This window comes from Lissotriton helveticus, chromosome 3_1 (genome assembly GCF_964261635.1).
Source record: "Lissotriton helveticus chromosome 3_1, aLisHel1.1, whole genome shotgun sequence".
Classification (NCBI taxonomy): domain Eukaryota; kingdom Metazoa; phylum Chordata; class Amphibia; order Caudata; family Salamandridae; genus Lissotriton; species Lissotriton helveticus.
The window spans coordinates 2,078,445,655-2,078,465,125 of NC_136061.1; the positions used below are offsets into that span (position 1 = coordinate 2,078,445,655).

The 19,471-nt window shown below is 42.8% G+C and overlaps 1 protein-coding gene across 1 annotated transcript in view; it reads right to left on the reverse strand.

The window, feature by feature from the left end:
* KIF7 (kinesin family member 7) overlaps window positions 1–9,513 on the reverse strand; it is a 295,905-nt gene extending 286,392 nt beyond the window's left edge. Inside the window, exon 1 of the mRNA XM_078683208.1 lies at window positions 9,119–9,513. Coding sequence (XP_078539334.1) covers window positions 9,119–9,431 — 313 coding nt within the window. The 5' untranslated portion in view covers window positions 9,432–9,513. The remainder of the gene's footprint in view (window positions 1–9,118) is intronic.
* Between the last annotated feature and the right edge of the window lie 9,958 nt (window positions 9,514–19,471).

Below are 19,471 nucleotides of genomic sequence, written 5' to 3' on the forward strand. Positions count from 1 at the left end.
TCTTAGAATGATCACATAGCTATGTAGAGCCACATGCTCAGCCGTCCTTTTAATATATCAGCTTCTTCAGGACACAGCGTCCTATCACCCCACACCTGCTGAGGCTATGTTAATACAAGGTATTTTTGCATCTACAGGTCAGACTGTGTTTCCGCCATGGTTGTATCCTATGCTTTCTGTCTAGGATTAGATAAATTCCTTACTTTTCCTTAATCCTTTACTACTCCCGTTATTTCACAGAACTTAAAGTCAAGTCATATTGTAACACTACTGCGTCTTACATGTGCAGATTCCATAATTTTCATCCTTAATCCCTAATCCCTATGTCTCAATTCTATAAACATCTCCCCAACAGTATAGTCGCTCAAAGCCTCTTGTTCTTTAAGTCTTCACATTCCTCCACCAATCCCTCACCATATTCTCCTTCATCTCCAACCTGGTCTTTCCCTGGCCCAGGGCGCACATTAATGTTTCATAGATATGGAAATGTATAACTGATATAAATGTAAAATGTGGCATGAGGAGCGCTCATCCTCCCAAGTCCTGATTTGCACCAGTGATATGTTCTATCATTAGCCATTCTGAAAGGATGCTCAAGAAATAGCAGCAGTTGGTGCCATCTAATTACACGCATTACCAGACCAACAAGCATTTGCAATGCAATAGGTCTCGCATTTACGTGAGTTTAAACTATTGGCATTGTACATGACAATGCCTTTTATTTATGTTTTAAAAAACAAAACATAAATAAAAGGCACTCATTTACAATGCTAATAGCTCAAACTTGCGTAAATGCGAAACCTATTGCATTGCAAATGATTGTCTGAGTAACTGTGCACTTTAGAAATCATCACTTGTTCATTCGAATCTCCTCCCACAAATGTTTCGAAGGGTCTGATTCTGAGAGTCAAGTGCCTCTCTGATTGGTATGTTGTATCCACAATGTTGATGCCTGGTGGTGAGAGACCAGACCCATTACTACCGTAAATGGCTAATTTCAGGCTCTTTCGGATTCGAGTGCTAGATACTGCTCCGTGATAACTCTGCTTGTTTTTGGTTACAAATTTGGATGGTCACAACACAATCTACACAAACTTCTCACTGAATGTAAATGTACGCACATAATACACAATTATATATTGCCACCAGCAACCAAAGTGGATTTGCTTCCAATCTGATATTTTATCACATCTCTAGGTAAATATCGGATCTGATACAGTGGATTATTCGTATCATTTATTGCATTGCTTTGGTTAGCAATACTAATGAATTGGGCATAGGCTCTAATTAAAAAGAAGAAAAAAAAATACTCGAGTATTCTTCCAGGTTTGTTTATGCACCCGTTTCTTCCTTCCACACCTACTTTAGTCATTTGTATTGGGTTGTGAGCTATTTGACATTTCTAATCTTTCCCCATAAGATTGTGAAAGAAATGCTGCTAAGTATTGGAACAGAAAAGTGCAATGGCATTAGAAAAACTATTCTTGTAGCTGTCGTTGAGATGTAGGTGGATTATGAATAGGGGAGAGCAGAAGTCAACGTAATTAAGCACAATTATGTGGGAAGTGTAACCCTGCATTTAGCACTATTTTCTTAGCGCAAAATGCACTCTCGCATCCAAAATCAATATAAGGATGCATTTTACGCTAATAATATAGCCCTGAATGCGACAGGACAGGAAAAGCAGTGGCCAGCATCCTGTGCTCATTGTTATGCAACATTTCCCCATCTTATGCAAGCAGGCATAATTTTAGGTAATTTTGTGTCGCAAGTGTAACTCAATTAATGAAATAGCTCAGATTACTCCTGCATAATTAAAATTTCACACCAGGCCTAATAAACAACTTGCGTTCAGTTTGACCAGTTGCACGCTTTCATGTGTCAGTGAAGGTTTAACATAGCCTCATTTTTGTGACAGGACATGATTATATTCAATGAATGCTCAGTTACGTTTTACCCAACGTGCCATAGAAATGTTCTTTAATTGAAGTAATTGATGAAGGAGCACAATATAATTACAGTTTTATAAGTGGCCGGCTCCTGACTTTTTCCATCTTGCCTACAGGATTTGCACCAAAATGGATCTGCTTTCTGGAACACACAACCTCAGGTGCTTATGTCTTATTGTCATGTTTTGTTGTCAATTCCATTCAGTACAGCTCTGCCAGAAGGAATTCTTTAGCCAGTCTATACAGAGTTTATAAACATCGATGACCAACCCAGCTGGAGAAGAAAGTAGTACTTACTTGTTATTCTAAGTTTTACATCAAGGGTAGCTTCATTAAATTCATAACGATGATGAAGAAAGCAATAGACGAGGTGGGGGATTCAACAACATGGGGGCAAAGTGAGAGGGTGAAGAAGTACACAAGGGAGAGAGGCAGAACGAACAATCATGAAGTGCTCATTTTCCTATTTTTAAAGGAAAGTGCTTTCAAAGGAGGAAGCTTTAAATAACTGAAACACACAATGCTGCTTAAGTAACAAAGGATCACCCCGATCCCACCATTCAAAACAAATTTGCAGTTCATTTCGATGGTCTAACGACGGACATGGGCTTCAACATCTTTTTCCCGCTGTGTGCTTCTTCGGAAAGGAAGGAATTCATTTGGTGGGAGGGGGTGCAAACATGGAGCATTTGTTTATTTAAGTAAATGAAGCTTGGCGCGATGCACTCAAGACAAATGGTGGGGGCGGGCACAGGAATGCAGAAGCCTCACTGCGTGCACCGCTTTAAACTGTATATCAATATATTGTATATATCTATTTTTTGCATGACCTAAAGTAATATTTCTGTACTCTTTCCAGGGCATGTGGAGAATTCTTTATTGTTTTCCAGAATGCCTGCCAACTTGAAAACAGTGTTTTTACAGTTAAAACTGTACAACAACTATCATTGAGGAAAGTGAAAATCTTATTTATTCGATTTACATTGTTAGTAGCGGCGTCTATTCATGGCAGTGACCACTAGATGGCAGTGAGTCAAAGGGAAATCCACCACATTAAAAAACAATCAGGCTTCACTTTTCAAGCACTGAACTTGTGTATGTGGGGTGCCGCTGCTCCCTCCCGAAAGGTGGATGCCGCCACAAGCACGAGTGCAGTGCTTGAAAAGTGAAGAGCGATGGCTAAAGGCCCTCCTAGAGCAACGCATGAGCGCTACCTGGGCGAGACCTAAAAACCACATCCAGCACTCATCAGGTGTACTGGAGGCATGAGCATCTGTCTCCACCACCATGTTCGGAGGACGGATGTGTATGAAGGCCTGATACCTCTCTAACCTGCTATTAAAAGGTGGACGATATGTAACTTTTTCTTGACATCTTACCCAGCATATGATTTATAATTTTATTGGCAACTATATTATACATTTCATTCAATTAACCATTCTTCTAGTGTTGGTGTTGTGGGAAAGCGCCAGTGTCTCAACAGCATACTTTTGCAATGGTTAACACAGTTGATAACCATTGCCTACTGTGTGAGGAGATATTCATAATATCAGTCATGTCATGTAAAACCTGACTCCTTCAATTTCAGGGTGGTCCAATCGCAATGCTGGATAATCTTAAAATTACTACATTTCAATTGTGCTTCTCAAAGACCTCTGTCATGAAGTTCAAGGACTTCAGTCCACGTCTCTTCATTAATGCATTTGTGATTTAGGCATATTCGCCATCTAGTTCGTAGACAGTCACTAGCAGGTTTAAAGCAGAGTCTCTGCATTATGTTATTATATAGACTTGACATCACTCCTTTACAGTGTCCCCATCTCCTAAGATATTTCACTATGGGTGACCCTGCGGGTCCAGCTGTCTTTCCTCAGTATCAGAGATTTGTGCAGTCACAAGGACGCATGGGAGAAAGGCAGTGAATTACTTCAGAAAGGGGCGAAGCACAGAGAGTTCCTTAAGGTGCACCAAGGGATCCCCCACCAATTCACTAGCTAATGGATGCGTTGTGATTTTAGTTATGCTGCTTTGGTGCTCGAGGACCATGGAATTTGTTGCACTCCATGTTCTATGCTGTCACTATGTACGGGGCTGTTGGACTATTCGGGGAGGACTGTTGCTGAGGAGGACTTGTGTGTCACTCGACTGTATTAAAGCTGCTGCACACATAGATTTACAATAAATTAATTGGATATTTAGTTCCTGGTCCTCTTGTATCAACGCACCAAGATACCACTTCTTGGAATTTGTTATAGTCTTCCTTTTACCTACTGCACTCTCCTTTCAATAGTTCTCTGCCTACCTGCTCAGCTAGTGATGAGGTCATGTAGAATGTTGGAGTAGGTTTATATAAATGGGTGTCAGTTGATCTGGATGGCTGAGCAGCCAGGAGGCTGCTCCTGGTGGGGCAATTACTGAGGCATTTATAACAACTTAAGAGACATCTAAAGGACTTACTATCTTCCTGTAACTTAAGAATAAACAGACTATGCATCATCCTTCATTACAATACTGGCGACGAGTTGGAGAACCTATACATTGAATGGGCTTGTACATATGAAACTGAAGAAACACAAGCAAAGAAGAAGCTGAAACTGAAGAAGCATTAGAAAAAGAAGAAACGCACGTAAGAGAAGCATTACAATAGAATTCAGCTGTAAAAATGGGTTTTCACCAAGCACCACCACAGAGCTCTGCAAAGAAGCAGCCATTTTTCCAAGCGGCCAAGCTACACCTCCTCTGCATCCCTTTTTTAGGTCAAAGCCTCCCAGACAGCACAGCTTTCTTGTTTACTAATGACATCTTGAGGACATTCTAAAAACTTCAGTGGGAATACATTCTGCCCATTGCTTAGCATGTGCTTTGTGTTTTGTAACTCAGATTTGCTTGCTTTCCATTTGCAGGTTTTATTTGTTTTTGGCTGTCTAGCTTGAGTTTGTCCCTCCTGTGGAGCATTGCGTATTTACTGTATTCTTCTACAAGTGCTCACTTTCCTCAAACAGCCCTTTAAATCTAGTACTTATCGTATCACATCTGCTGAGCATTCAAAGACAGAGGTCAAATATGAGGCTGCGTCTTCCAAGAGAGCTTGGTGTTTACTTTTCTTTTTCTGACTTCAAAATGAGAGGATTTATGTGACAATCTTGCTGTGAAAGCAAAGGCTTTTTTTCTAACAGTACAAAATGTAAATGTACTGTGTAGCTATTTCAGAATATATCAGAATAAGTGAAGAACAAAATAAGCACTTTTTTTTATAATTCTGTAATGTGGTGGACACATTCTAATACTATCAAAACAAATCAAATACACTAAACACATTATCGTTTGTGCACTGTATACTTTTATCAGTAAAAATATATGTCTCTTATGGTCAAATGTGTTGTCTGTAATGGCAGTGCGCTCCCACACCAGGCATGCTCCTCTCTGCGCCATACCACTCTACACCACTCCATGCCACTTCACGTCCCGCCTCTCTACTCTACACCACTCCACAACACTTTACTCCACATCCCTCCACTCTACAACACTCCACTCTACTTTCTCCACGACACTCCATTCTGTGACACTCTACTCCACACTTTGCACTCCTACACTCTACTCCCCTGCATGCAACTCCCGCTACACCACTCCAAAGTACGACACTCTTCTCCATCCAGGTCCTTCTACTTTACTCTATGACACTAACTTTTAGCCATGTTAAACAGCAGCTATGCTAGTGTACAACACAGATAAAACACATTAGCAAAGACAATAGCTCTTGCACAGGAGTGACCTGATGGTTTGGTTTGTTATTTCAGTGTAATGAGGGTAAGATTACTTTCGGTACGATACCCACCTCTCATTCCTCGTCTTGGTACTTATTTTTGTTCATTTGATATGCAGAATAAGACCCGCTAATATAATAAAAATTGGATGTTATACTTCAGTTTGTCCTTTGAACGAACATGGAAAGCGGTTTTACACCCTTTCTGCTTCCTTCATCTTTGTGGATATATGTGATATTTCTAATTTAAAGAAAAGTACTGAAGCCCTGACCCCCTGCCTGTACTAGAACCAAGTCAAAAGATTTTTAAATGCATGAAGATATCACAAGCAGGCCTCTTGGCAAGCCACGCACTAAGAAAGCACAATCTTAACCATATGGAATAAAGCATCATCTTAACCATATGGAATAAAGCACCATCTTAACCATATGGAATCAAGCACCAGTAAATGCTCTGTTAGGCGTTACAAATAATGACTTTGGTAAACCCAGGTGATCGCGGCTAGAGACACATCCGTACAAGAGCTTCAAGAAAGTGAGTGTGTGCATGAACTAGATAGAAACCGTTAGATCTCTACTAGAGCCTAACACAGTATTGCAGATAAACTGCTTTAAACCCCAAAGTATTTTTAATTTTCCAATGAGTAAGATCACAGAACATAGCAATAAGAGATCATGGCATTGATGATTCAGCGTAACAATTGAAACATGCAATGCAAATCACAGTTGCACAGCAGTCCACCCCACACTTCTACACTACAACAGTCTAGTATCGGAGGCCTGAGAAGACATCTCTTTTGCCCCTATGCGTCTTAGTGTCACTGCGCCTGCTGCACCATTAATGCATACATGTAAATTGTCAGTGTGAACTATGCCCATGCTGTTAATAGGATCTCTGCTAATATTACAAGGAACAATTTAATAACAGCCACCGCACCACTAACAATACATATTAAGTCCAGTAAACTGAGCTGTCAAACAGCAAGTATTAAATCGCAATTAATCTAATAAATAGGTATGTTTTAGCCTTTAAAGCACTAGTCCGGGCCATTCCTACAGTTTCTGTGTTAAATATTAAGGGACACCACCACATCACTCAGGGACACCACCACACCACTCAGGGACACCACCACACCACTCAGGGACACCAACACACCACTCAGGGACACCAACACACCACTCAGGGACACCACCACAGCCCTCAGGGACACCACCACAGCCCTCAGGGACACCACCACAGCCCTCAGGGACACCAACACAGCCCTCAGGGGCACCACATCAATCAGGGACTGGACACCACCACATCACTCAGGGACACCATTACATCACTCCGGGACACCACCACACCACTCTGGCACTCCACCACATCACTCTGGCACTCCACCACATCACACTGGGACACCACCACCACATCACTCTGGGACACCACCACCACCACATCACTCTGGGACACCACCACCACCACCACCACATCACTCTGGGACACCACCACCACCACATCACTCTGGGACACCACCACCACCACATCACTCTGGGACACCACCACCACCACATCACTCTGGGACACCACCACCACCACATCACTCTGGGACACCACCACCACCACATCACTCTGGGACACCACCACCACCACATCACTCTGGGACACCACCACCACCACATCACTCTGGGACACCACCACATCACTCTGGGACACCACCACCACCACATCACTCTGGGACACCACCACCACCACCACATCACTCTGGGACACCACCACCACCACCACATCACTCTGGGACACCACCACCACCACCACATCACTCTGGGACACCACCACCACCACCACATCACTCTGGGACACCACCACCACCACCACATCACTCTGGGACACCACCACATCACTCTGGGACACCACCACCACCACATCACTCTGGGACACCACCACCACCACATCACTCTGGGACACCACCACCACATCACTCTAATACACCACCACATCACTCAGCCCAACCACATCACTCAGCCCAACCACATCACCACTGTCCTTGCTTGCTAACAAGCATTGCCATAGCCAATAGGACTCGCATTAGCAAAGTGTAAGCTATTGGCTTTGTAAATAACAATACTATTAATTTATATATTTTTAAAGCCAACACATTAAAAAAATTGTCATTTACAATACCAATAGCTCACACTTTCTTAATGCGAGACCTATAGCATTGCAAATGCTTGTTTTAATTTGCCAATGAGTAAGATCACAGAACATAGCAATAAGAGATCATGACATTGATGATTCAGCGTAACAATTGAAACATGCAATGCAACTCACAGTTTCACAGCAGTCCACCCCACACTTCTACACTACAACAGTCTAGTATCGGAGGCCTGAGAAGACATCTCTGTGTACCTTTAAAGTGGTCACAAGTGACCATCCACCTGACAACAAGAACTAAATGCCAAAATAGAATAGAAGGAACAAGATGATAGGCGAGAGCTACCAATTCTCATATCACCACAACAATGGTGCTGGGAAAGGCACCACAGTCACCAGAAGCATGAGGCATCGGAGTCTGGAAGGACATAAGCAGGGTATTAAGTGGGATACAAAAGTGTGTGTATGTGTTGGGGGGCACTCTAAAAGGAGCGTGGCCTGTGTAATTTGGAGCTGGGCTTAAATAGGTTAACTACATTTTTGTGATCCTTGTAATGTTGCCACCCGACCCGTATTTTGGTGCAAGATTAAGTGAAACGTGCTAAATTTAAACATGAACGACATAGGCTTTGATGACAGGGCAAGGTGATGATGGTATGGAAATATGGACGAGAGAAGGGGCACAAGATAAAACCTGAGAAGGCGACAGTAACATGGACACTGGACAGTGAAAATACGGTCAGGCCAGAGAGGGACACGTGTACTATGAGAAACTGGAACGCACACAAACACCCCTGATACAAAGACTCAAAAATAGGGGGAAACCCACAAGCAGCAAAGAAAAATATGCAAAATAAATTACCAAACAGCACCAAGATGGCTTGCAAATGGCGAGCACTGTGCAACATAAAAAAGTGCAACATTATAACTTACTCTCTCAAACACACTAGCACTAGTAGTACAACTGGAACACTGCTCGCTTACACTAGAAATAGGAACATGGCTCACTTGCAACAGACGCGCTACCTTACTCACTGACACCAGAAAGGATAGGCTGATCGCTGGCACCAGAAATGGAACATTATTTACATGCACCAATAATTGTATATGTGATCACATGCACAAGAAATGGCACTCTGCTCACATGAATCAGAAACTACACAATACTGTGCAGCCTTGATGACATATTCACCCGTGGGAAGCACGACTAGATCAACTGCTCACACACAGCTACCGATAGTGGGACGCACAAAGATCCCATATTTTACTCACCCACACTCGCCTCCCCGATTGTGTAGGTCTTGCCAGAACCCGTTTGACCGTAAGCGATCACGGTAGCATTGTAGCCCTGAAAGAAAGACTGCACCAGTGGTTGCACGCATGCTGAGTACACGGCCTCCTGGTTGGGGGTCTCAGCCCCGAAGACTTGGTGGAAACGGAAAGTGCGGTCCCGTCCCAGAGTGAGCTCCTGCGGTCCCACCCGCAGACAAGGCTGGTGTCCACGGAGCACCTCTACGGGCAGCAGCGGCCGCACGCGCACAGACACCCGCACTGGACTGTCATCTGCTGGAAGCTTCAGACCCATGGCGGCGTAGTCAATAACCAAGGGGAAGAACTTTTTGCATCCCCAACTAGAAGAGAGATGCCGGCCCTTGTACCAAACAACACAGTCGATGAACTACCAATCCAGCCCTGTGGACATGGAAGACAGACTGAACCAGGAGGACGACAAAGAAGGCGAACACATAAGAAGACAGACTATTTATGGCTATCGAAGCTAGACGAACTCAGGCTCAAGACGGCGGATAAACCGCTGCAAAAAACAGATTAAATCACAGTTTCACGTTTTGGCCATTAGAATTTTAAATAATTTAAATGTTGTACTTTAACTCTGTTGACACGTTTTGCGCAATATACAGATGATATCACATCACAGGAATAACTGATGCGTATTTCTATCAACATTCAGAGAAGTTTGCATTCATTCCCTGTGCTGAAAATGAAAAAAATATTACGGGAACCCTTAAAACGGGGCTCAGGACGTGGTAGCGAAAAGGGATGGGGGGGCGTGGAGGCACGGGGGAGGAGTCATGAAAATTGGAGTTAAAAGTCAATTTAGAGGTTTATTGTTAAAAAAATCTCTGCCGCAAGAAAAATGGCAACAAAGCCAAAGCGACAGTAATTCTGTTCTGGCTTGCTTAATTAATCACAAAGAGGGTGCATTTTAATATATCTTATTGTGTTAGGGCACCTGCTGCAGACATCTTTTTTTATTTATTTATTTATGCAGTTTTATATAGCGCGGACTTTACCCGAAGGTGTCAGAGCGCTTCACAAAAGGAACAGAAATGGAACATAATGAGAAACATTACAAAAGCATACGTTACGTTACAAAAATAATAGTGACATTTGTGATCAAACAATATACATGAGGTATTAAAAATTGTGAGCAACCAAAAATACATGAGGTAGTAAAGATAATAATGACAATTGTGAGCAAACAGAGTACATGAGGTAGTAAAAATTGTGAGCAACCAAAAATACATGAGGTAGTAAAGGTAATAGAGACAGTTGTGAGCAAACAGCATACATGGGGTAGTGAAAGTTGTGAGCAGCCAAAAATACATGAGGTAGTAAAAAGTGCACAGGAAGAAAAAAGTGACAAGTGTGCAGTTACAAGAGAGAACAAAGTATCATTTTAGGTGTAATACTGCAAAAGGTGCTAGACACTCAGGCACACGAACAAGCGTTATGTAGGCAAGGTGGCACTTGTGCAAGTATCAAAGATAAAAACATGTGAGAGGTAGCAAACCGTGTGATACAAGGGCAAAGTGGTGTGTGCATGTTACACAAGGGCACCAGACACCGGTACATGGAAAAAACTCCAAAGAGGCAGACACTCCAACCCCAGGAATACCCTGGGAAGGCACTTCCATGGGCATGGAAAATAACAGTAGTGGGACGTCTTCCTCCAAATACCAAGAGGACGTGAATCACTTTTGGAGGTGTCTCTGGAGGAGGAGAACTTTGAGGTCCCTTTTGAAAGCCTGGGAGGAGGCAGTGGTCCGGAGCTGAGGCGGGAGTGAGTTCCAGATTCTCACTGCGTTGCCTGAAAAGGATTGGGCCATTGTTCTTTCCTTCTTGAAAGTGGGAGGTTCAAGTAGAAGATTCTCCGCATTGCGTGAGGGTCTAGAGCCTCCAGAGAGTTTCAGTTTATTCGCCAGGTAGCGAGGAGAGGAGGAGTGCAAGGCTTTGTGGGTGATACAGGCGGTCTTGTAGATAGCTCTAGCCTCGAAGGGGAGCCAGCGAAGGGTGGATAACATCGGTGTGATATGATCGTATTGTAATGAAGGATGATGCGTAGTCAGGATCTTGTAGATACACAAGTATATTTATTCTTAGTTACAGGTAGATGATAAGTTCATTAAATGCCTTAGTGATTGCCCTAGTTATTGCCCCACCAGGAGCAGCCTCCTGGCTGCTCACCCATCCAGATCCAACTGCCACTCCACTCCTTCTAACTCACATCAACATTCTGCATGACCTCATCACAAGTTGAGCATGTAGGCAGATAACCATTGAAAGGAGAGTGCAGCAGGTTAAAGGAAGACTACAACACATCTCCCTCATTATAATATGATTGAATAAACAGAAAGTGTGAAACTATTATACACATGTTAAAACACAAAGGGAAACAGTAAAACGAAAAGGTACACTATCTCCGATTGCTGTGAAAAGTATAACAAATAAATGTAAGGAAGTAGTGTAGTAGAACAACAATTAATAGTGGAAGAAAATTGTATGATATAAGACCTATCTCATTCTACCAACGCCATGAAGTAAAACATACTACACATCTTTCCCCCTTACTCATAAATGTATGAAGATGGTAAAACTTGTATATGGCAGAAAGAGGATGCACAACAAAACATATAATACACCAGCTCTCTGATTTAATAAGGAAAACAAAGAATGTAAGTCAAGAAGATACAATCAAAAACTACAAACTGAAAACAGCATTCCACATGGTGTACCTAAAACTCCATGTGGGAGGTCCAACACCCATAAAAAAAACTATGGGTAACAGTAAATTCAAAACTGTTAAGTTATGAGTACTTAGAACTCAAGGCAAACGTTAAGGTAAACGTAACATGGGTTACCCTTAGACAAAGCAAATATGTCATGCCAACTGCAAATGCAAAACACAAAAACTTACACACAGTGAATCACACTAATCCAAAAACAACCCATCCTGGGCACTCCTTCACCCGAAGGAGGCTCCTTCACCCGAAGGACAACAAATTAAGGGAAAATTAATCCCATCCTCGTCGCCAGTATTGTAATGAAGGATGATGCGTAGTCAGGATCTTGTAGATACACAAGTATATTTATTCTTAGTTACAGGTAGATGATAAGTTCATTAAATGCCTTAGTGATTGCCCTAGTTATTGCCCCACCAGGAGCAGCCTCCTGGCTGCTCACCCATCCAGATCCAACTGCCACTCCACTCCTTCTAACTCACATCAACATTCTGCATGACCTCATCACAAGTTGAGCATGTAGGCAGATAACCATTGAAAGGAGAGTGCAGCAGGTTAAAGGAAGACTACAACACATCTCCCTCATTATAATATGATTGAATAAACAGAAAGTGTGAAACTATTATACACATGTTAAAACACAAAGGGAAACAGTAAAACGAAAAGGTACACTATCTCCGATTGCTGTGAAAAGTATAACAAATAAATGTAAGGAAGTAGTGTAGTAGAACAACAATTAATAGTGGAAGAAAATTGTATGATATAAGACCTATCTCATTCTACCAACGCCATGAAGTAAAACATACTACACATCTTTCCCCCTTACTCATAAATGTATGAAGATGGTAAAACTTGTATATGGCAGAAAGAGGATGCACAACAAAACATATAATACACCAGCTCTCTGATTTAATAAGGAAAACAAAGAATGTAAGTCAAGAAGATACAATCAAAAACTACAAACTGAAAACAGCATTCCACATGGTGTACCTAAAACTCCATGTGGGAGGTCCAACACCCATAAAAAAAACTATGGGTAACAGTAAATTCAAAACTGTTAAGTTATGAGTACTTAGAACTCAAGGCAAACGTTAAGGTAAACGTAACATGGGTTACCCTTAGACAAAGCAAATATGTCATGCCAACTGCAAATGCAAAACACAAAAACTTACACACAGTGAATCACACTAATCCAAAAACAACCCATCCTGGGCACTCCTTCACCCGAAGGAGGCTCCTTCACCCGAAGGACAACAAATTAAGGGAAAATTAATCCCATCCTCGTCGCCAGTATTGTAATGAAGGATGATGCGTAGTCAGGATCTTGTAGATACACAAGTATATTTATTCTTAGTTACAGGTAGATGATAAGTTCATTAAATGCCTTAGTGATTGCCCTAGTTATTGCCCCACCAGGAGCAGCCTCCTGGCTGCTCACCCATCCAGATCCAACTGCCACTCCACTCCTTCTAACTCACATCAACATTCTGCATGACCTCATCACAAGTTGAGCATGTAGGCAGATAACCATTGAAAGGAGAGTGCAGCAGGTTAAAGGAAGACTACAACAGATCGCTTCTTTTGGCCCCATAAATGAAGCGAGCTGCTGAATGGAAAACAGACTTAAGTGGGGACAGGTGGGATTTGGGGAGGCCAGTAAGAAGAGAATTGCAGTAGTCTAATCTGGAGAGGACCAGCGATTGCACCAGGGTTATAAGGTCCTGTTCCGGGAAGAAGCGTCTGATTCCCCAAAGAAGGCGCAGTTGGTAACGAGCAGATTTTGCAATCGAATTGATGTGGGGGGTTAGATTGAGTTTTTTGTCTAGAATAACTCCAAGGGATTTTGCGCTGTCGACAATGATGGGTTTAGTGTTGAGTAGATTCAGCTGATCCATCCATGATTGAACCGGGGGGGGAGAGAGTGAGGAGGAGAAGAGGAGGAATTCAGTTTTGGAAGGATTCAGAATCAGTTGATGAGTTGACATCCAGTTTTGGATGGAGTCCAGAGTAGAGCTTAGGAAGGAGAGATCATGGGTGGAGGCAACCTTGAGGTAGAGTTGAGTGTCGTCTGCATAGAGATGGTAGTGAATCCCGGATTTGCTTAGGAGGTTTCCCAGTGGTTCTAAGTAGAGATTGAACAAAGTGGGTGCAAGTATAGAGCCTTGAGGAACACCCTGACCTACCGCCACAGGAGAAGAAAGACTGTTCGCAATTTTGATCATTTGGGATCTGTCAGAGAGGAAGGATGCAAACCATTTAAGCACAGTGCCCTCCATGCCCATTCTCTGTTGAAGGATGTTGAGGAGGGTGTTGTGATTGACAGTGTCAAAGGCTGCAGAAAGGTCCAGGAGAATTAGAAGACAGGACCCCCCCGAATCGAGTATCCTCAGCGCGTCATCAACCACTTGCAGTAGGGCTGTTTCAGTGCTGCAGTTTTGCATGAAGCCAGACTGACACTTGTCAAGAAGATCATTGTCCTTGATATGACAAGAGAGTTGTTTTGCTACACATCTTTCTGTGATCTTCGCAAGGAAGTGAATGTTAGTGATGGGGCGGAAGTTGTTGAGGTCCTTCGCATCAGCAGTGGGCTTTTTAAGCAGAGGGGTGACCTGCCCAGTTTTGAAGGGGACAGGAAGGGAGCCTTGCCAGAGAGAGAGGTTGATCAGAGTGGCCCAATAGGAAAGAGAATAGGTATAGAAGTCCAAGGCAATGGCACTGGGGATAGGGTCAAGAGAGTGGTTGGAGGGCTTTGTTTCGCGTATGCACTTGAGAAGGGCATCTTCAGATATGGGGTCAAAGCTCTGCCAGATAGCTAAGGATTTGCGCTCCTCTGGAGGTGTAGGATGCGCGACCTGATCCACAAGTGATTTCACTTTTTCATCAAAGAAAATAGCGAAATCGGCTGCTCTCTTAGTAGGATCCTCCACCTCGGAAGAAGGGGGAGAGCAGCTCGGAGACTTGACGAGCTCGAATAGTTTTTTAGGTCTATTTTTGGCGGAGTCAAGGAGGGTTTTGAAGTGCGCCGCTTTCTCAAGGAAGATATGCTTGTTGTACCTGGATCTTGCTGTGCGAAGCATGGCTAAATTGTCTGTGGAGGGCACTTGTCTCCATTGCTTCTCCAGGAATCTTAGCTGCTTCCTTTCCTCATAAAGGGATTTGTTGAACCAAGGTGCTGAGGGAGTGGGCCTTATCCTTTTGCTTTTGAGTGGAGCGACGTTACTAATTTCAGCTGCAAGAACTGTGAGGCATTGGGAGGTGAGATCGTCAACAGCTATGTTTGGGTCTAGCCTTGGAAGTGATAGCAAGGCTGATTCACAGAGGGGACCGACATCAATATTTTTGTGTGCCGAGCAGTTTTCAGGGGCTAGTGAATATGGTAAGATACCTCTGGTAGATCTGTGTTAAATCTAGTCACAGTTTCACTTAAAGTAGCACAGAGGGTTAATATGCCTACTGCAAAGTTCATCGTGTAAAATGCGGGTCACTGATGTATATGTTTTTTAGACCATTAAGTAAGTTACTGCTTTGGACTCAGGGATTGTTTTGTTACTTGCAGTTTATAAATTGCAATTATCCTCCTAATATAGTACTGTGAGTTATGAACCGGCACCAGGGAACAGCATACAAACTGCAAGGCATGTGTTTAGAATCTTACTCTTTTTTTCTCAATCTGTTGTTATTTTGAGTTTGCTAAAATGATTTTTTTTTTGGGGTACTAATTAAGTCTCACTGGTACAAACAACCACAACCATTGCATTGCATTGTGTTTTAAAACCTGGCTTTATATCGCCCCTGGCCAACGACTCTTAACATCTAATGCCTACTTTTAAGGACCATAATGGACTCCTACGCTTTGTAATCCTCATTGATTTTCACAGGTGTATGCTGTATTGTCTCTCTATGTGTGTGTGTGATGTAAACAATTCTAGAACCCCACAGTGAGATGAGAAACAATAAAAGAAGTACATACATTGGTAAGTGGTATTGTTATATGTGCAGTTTCTCATAGAGACAGAATACATCTGACATCCTAAAGTGCATAAATATCTCTTAGCTACATATGCAGGTGTTGAACAAAGTCAGAAACCTGCCTCCAAATCTCAGTTATCTTAGGTACTTGCAAAGTGATAGCTGTGTGCCTTTGTTTCCCTCCATTGCATTGACATCTAGATATTAGGCTTCAGGATGATACTCGAAAAAAGCAGGAGGGCTGATGACCCTATAAATTAGAGCAACTGGAAGTGAAACTAAGAAAGCCCTCTCACTGTCTGCTTGTTGTTGCTCGAGAAGGGAAACAGTCAATGCGCGTTTTCTGCTGAATGTATCCTGGTGTCTGCAAATTACACTCGGGTAAATTTAGCATATTCACTGGGTCTACCCTAGATCCCGAATCCGTTTCAATAATAGCTATTTCTGGAATTGCTGGATCCCCTCATTTCCTGCACTGATTATATTTGTAAACATTTCAAGGGTAACATCTGTGTGGTGCTGAAAACGCCATCAGTGAGACCCTGAGATATGTAGGAGCAGAAACACCGTCTTGTTTGTAAATTGTGGAAAATGGTTCAAAAAGCTCTGTTGGTCAGAAATGACTGAGTTAAAAACGCTATGCAGCAGGGACCTCGATCTATTTCTCACAATGAAGATTCAGTAAATATTTTGGAAATAAATCACTAAAAAGTACAAAGTACCAGTAACTGTTGTGGCCTACTCCTGACACTGAATGCATGCTATGAGGGCAGAGCAGGCATGACATTGTCACACTGGTTCTCGTCTGGTCTGGGCCATTAGAGATCCCATGTCCTTTTATTTATAACTGTGACCGCACCCAGCCAGAGGTGCGTGTTACTTGACACCAACCATACCAGTGAGCAAGGTTGCTCACTTCATACCTCCCCCTTTTGGATAATTTCTTGCATCTTTGTTCTTCCCTCTTGGCACTTAGGGATAGTGTTGGAGCATGCATAGTCTCTGAGTCTCTGGCTACATGTTGGGTTGGATTGCAGGTTGTACTGTTGCCTTGGATGTGACAGTTCTTTGTGTCTGGAGTGGGATGTCAGGCTATCAGGTAGTTGTCCTGAGGACGCTCTTAGATTTTCCAGACAAGGCTGATCTTTTCAGGTCGCTGAGGTGCCAGTAAATGGTATATAAGCCATTCCTATTCGCTTGTCCTCTCACAATCCTCTCTGGCTGTCCGTTTAGGAATCCCATGTGGTATTGAATGTCTCTGAAACCCCAACACAAGATGTTGTGAATACAGTCTCCAGCCCTCCTTGGGCTGCGATCATTGTTCCATTCACTATTATTACAGACCAGGAGCCTTTTTCATAGGGAGTGTGGTATTCCCATCCAAGGAATCTATTTTTCAGCAGCATTCAGTCACCTTCCTGCAGCATCTTATTGGTAGCTTTCCCACACCATCCAGCATTGTTGTTGCTCCTTTCTTGGTGTTACTGGCATGCCTGGGCGTCAAGGTGCTTTAGCTTCCATAGAGGTGCAGCCGCTGTAGATGGTTTCGATCAGCACTCGCCCAAATAACTGGATCATTGGGGTGCATTTGGTGACTCTGTGGGGCAAGTTCCTATGCATGCAGAAGGTCGTGGAGGGCCTATTGAGGATCCTTCCCTTGGTCAACTTCTACTCATAGGGCCTTGTTTAGCATTCACATTAAACACTCTAAGTCTCCGTTTGCCTGAGGCCAGCAGGTTTTGATTTTGCAGTGCCCAATTTTATGTTGACAGAGGTATTCTTGAAAAGCATTCCCCTGGAAAGGGGATCTGTTATTTGTTCTCAATCTATTAGGCAAGCCATATATAGCAAATATTTTCACAAATGTTGTTCTCACATGTTCCAAGGTAGTAGAGGTTGCAAGCTGGATTATAGGGAACTTTGAATGTGCATCGATGATGACCAGTGTGTGTCTACTGCGAAGGAAACTCCCAACGTTTGCCCAAAAGTTGGTCCATGGGCATAGGCAAGAGTCTTCCATAATAACAAGTGTTGGAAGCTCAGCCTCGCCATTAAGTTAGCAGAGGGGAACAACCTTTACAACAAAACTTTTACAACGAACTACCATTACAACGCAACTTTTACAACGCAAACTATTACAACACATTGCTCTGGGGGGCGCTCTAGGATAGGGAATAGGTTAATTTACTATCCAATAACCTTCCCTACTATCCACGGGGACTGGAGTTGGAATAGTAAATTAAACTATTCACTATCCAGTGCCTAAAAGCATTATGCGTTGTAATGGTATGCGTTGTAAAAGTTGCGATGTAAAGGTAGGCGTTGTAAAAGTATGCGTTGTAACGTCATACATCCGTTAGCATATGCTGCATTCCCTAACAGTGTCTTCTACAGCCGGTCCATCCTGAGAACCATAGTTTTTCCTGAAGTTGGACTTTAGTCTTGGTGACTCCTGGTGCCCTTGGTGGGCGATGGTTACTACACTATTCTGCTTTGCTTTGGACACCAGTATCCGGTGGCCACATAGTATGGCTGTTGCTGATAGTACTCAATTCAGCCTGGACTCTGCAGAGATGGTAGAAGATCTCTCTGGATCTGTCATCAAACATCTTTTTATTGGTGGAGGAATGTATTCTAGGTTCTGTTGCAGTGTTTCTTTTACTTTCTGTAGACACTCATTCATTTGGGTTTCCTGGGTAATGTCATTAATCCTGGGGTCTTTGGGAAAGCAGTTCAGATGAGCATGTTCACGTAATCATCTGTGGTGTTTGTCCATTGGTTATATGCTCTCTCCACATGCCTCGGATTTTTTGACAAAAATTCAGCAGGGTTGCATGCCCCAGGTTGGTATATCATGTTCAGACTACATTTCTGTAGTTGCACCACCCTCTTTTCACTTCTCGACAGGTGATGCTCTGATGTGCCTTGGAAACGGTTGGTCTGTGATGATTTTGAAACACCTCCCACATAGATGGAAAAGAAAATGGGCGCACACCCATTTGATAGTGCAAACTTCTTTTTAGATTTAGGCATTCTGAGTTTTCACATCAGTTAATGGTCTGCTTGCAAAAAGCACAGGGCCCATTTTTCTCTTTCTTGTTCTTTCTCCCAGTCCAACAGGGCGTGTGTCAATTTCAGTTTTACTTTGTGGATTAAAGTATACCTTATTTGTGTCATGGACCTATGCATCTTTGACTTTCTGGAAGGCTTTCATGAGAGCTCGCAACAGGTCAGCCAGGGTTGCCAGATTTAGAATAAACTGTAGTGTAGTTCCTATTATCCCAATAGGCTCTGCGCATTGGAATAATATCTTCAATAGTATAGACCTAGGGCAGAGGTTAACTAGGTCTTCTACCGACGATATTAGATTTAAAGTTTTGTGTTTGCCAGCTAGCTCAGAGTTCACTAGAAACTTTCTCGAATAGGCAAGGAGGATTTTAACCTCCCTGGATAGACAAGAAGGGATTTAGTTTCTGACAACCATAGAACATGACAACTTTGCTCTCCCCTAATCAAGAGTGTATCTCTAGAGTCGTGTGAAAACAATAGACAACTTATTTTACTCAGTCAGTACGTGCATTCTTAGTTTCACCAGTTTGTAGAGAAATAAGAGATG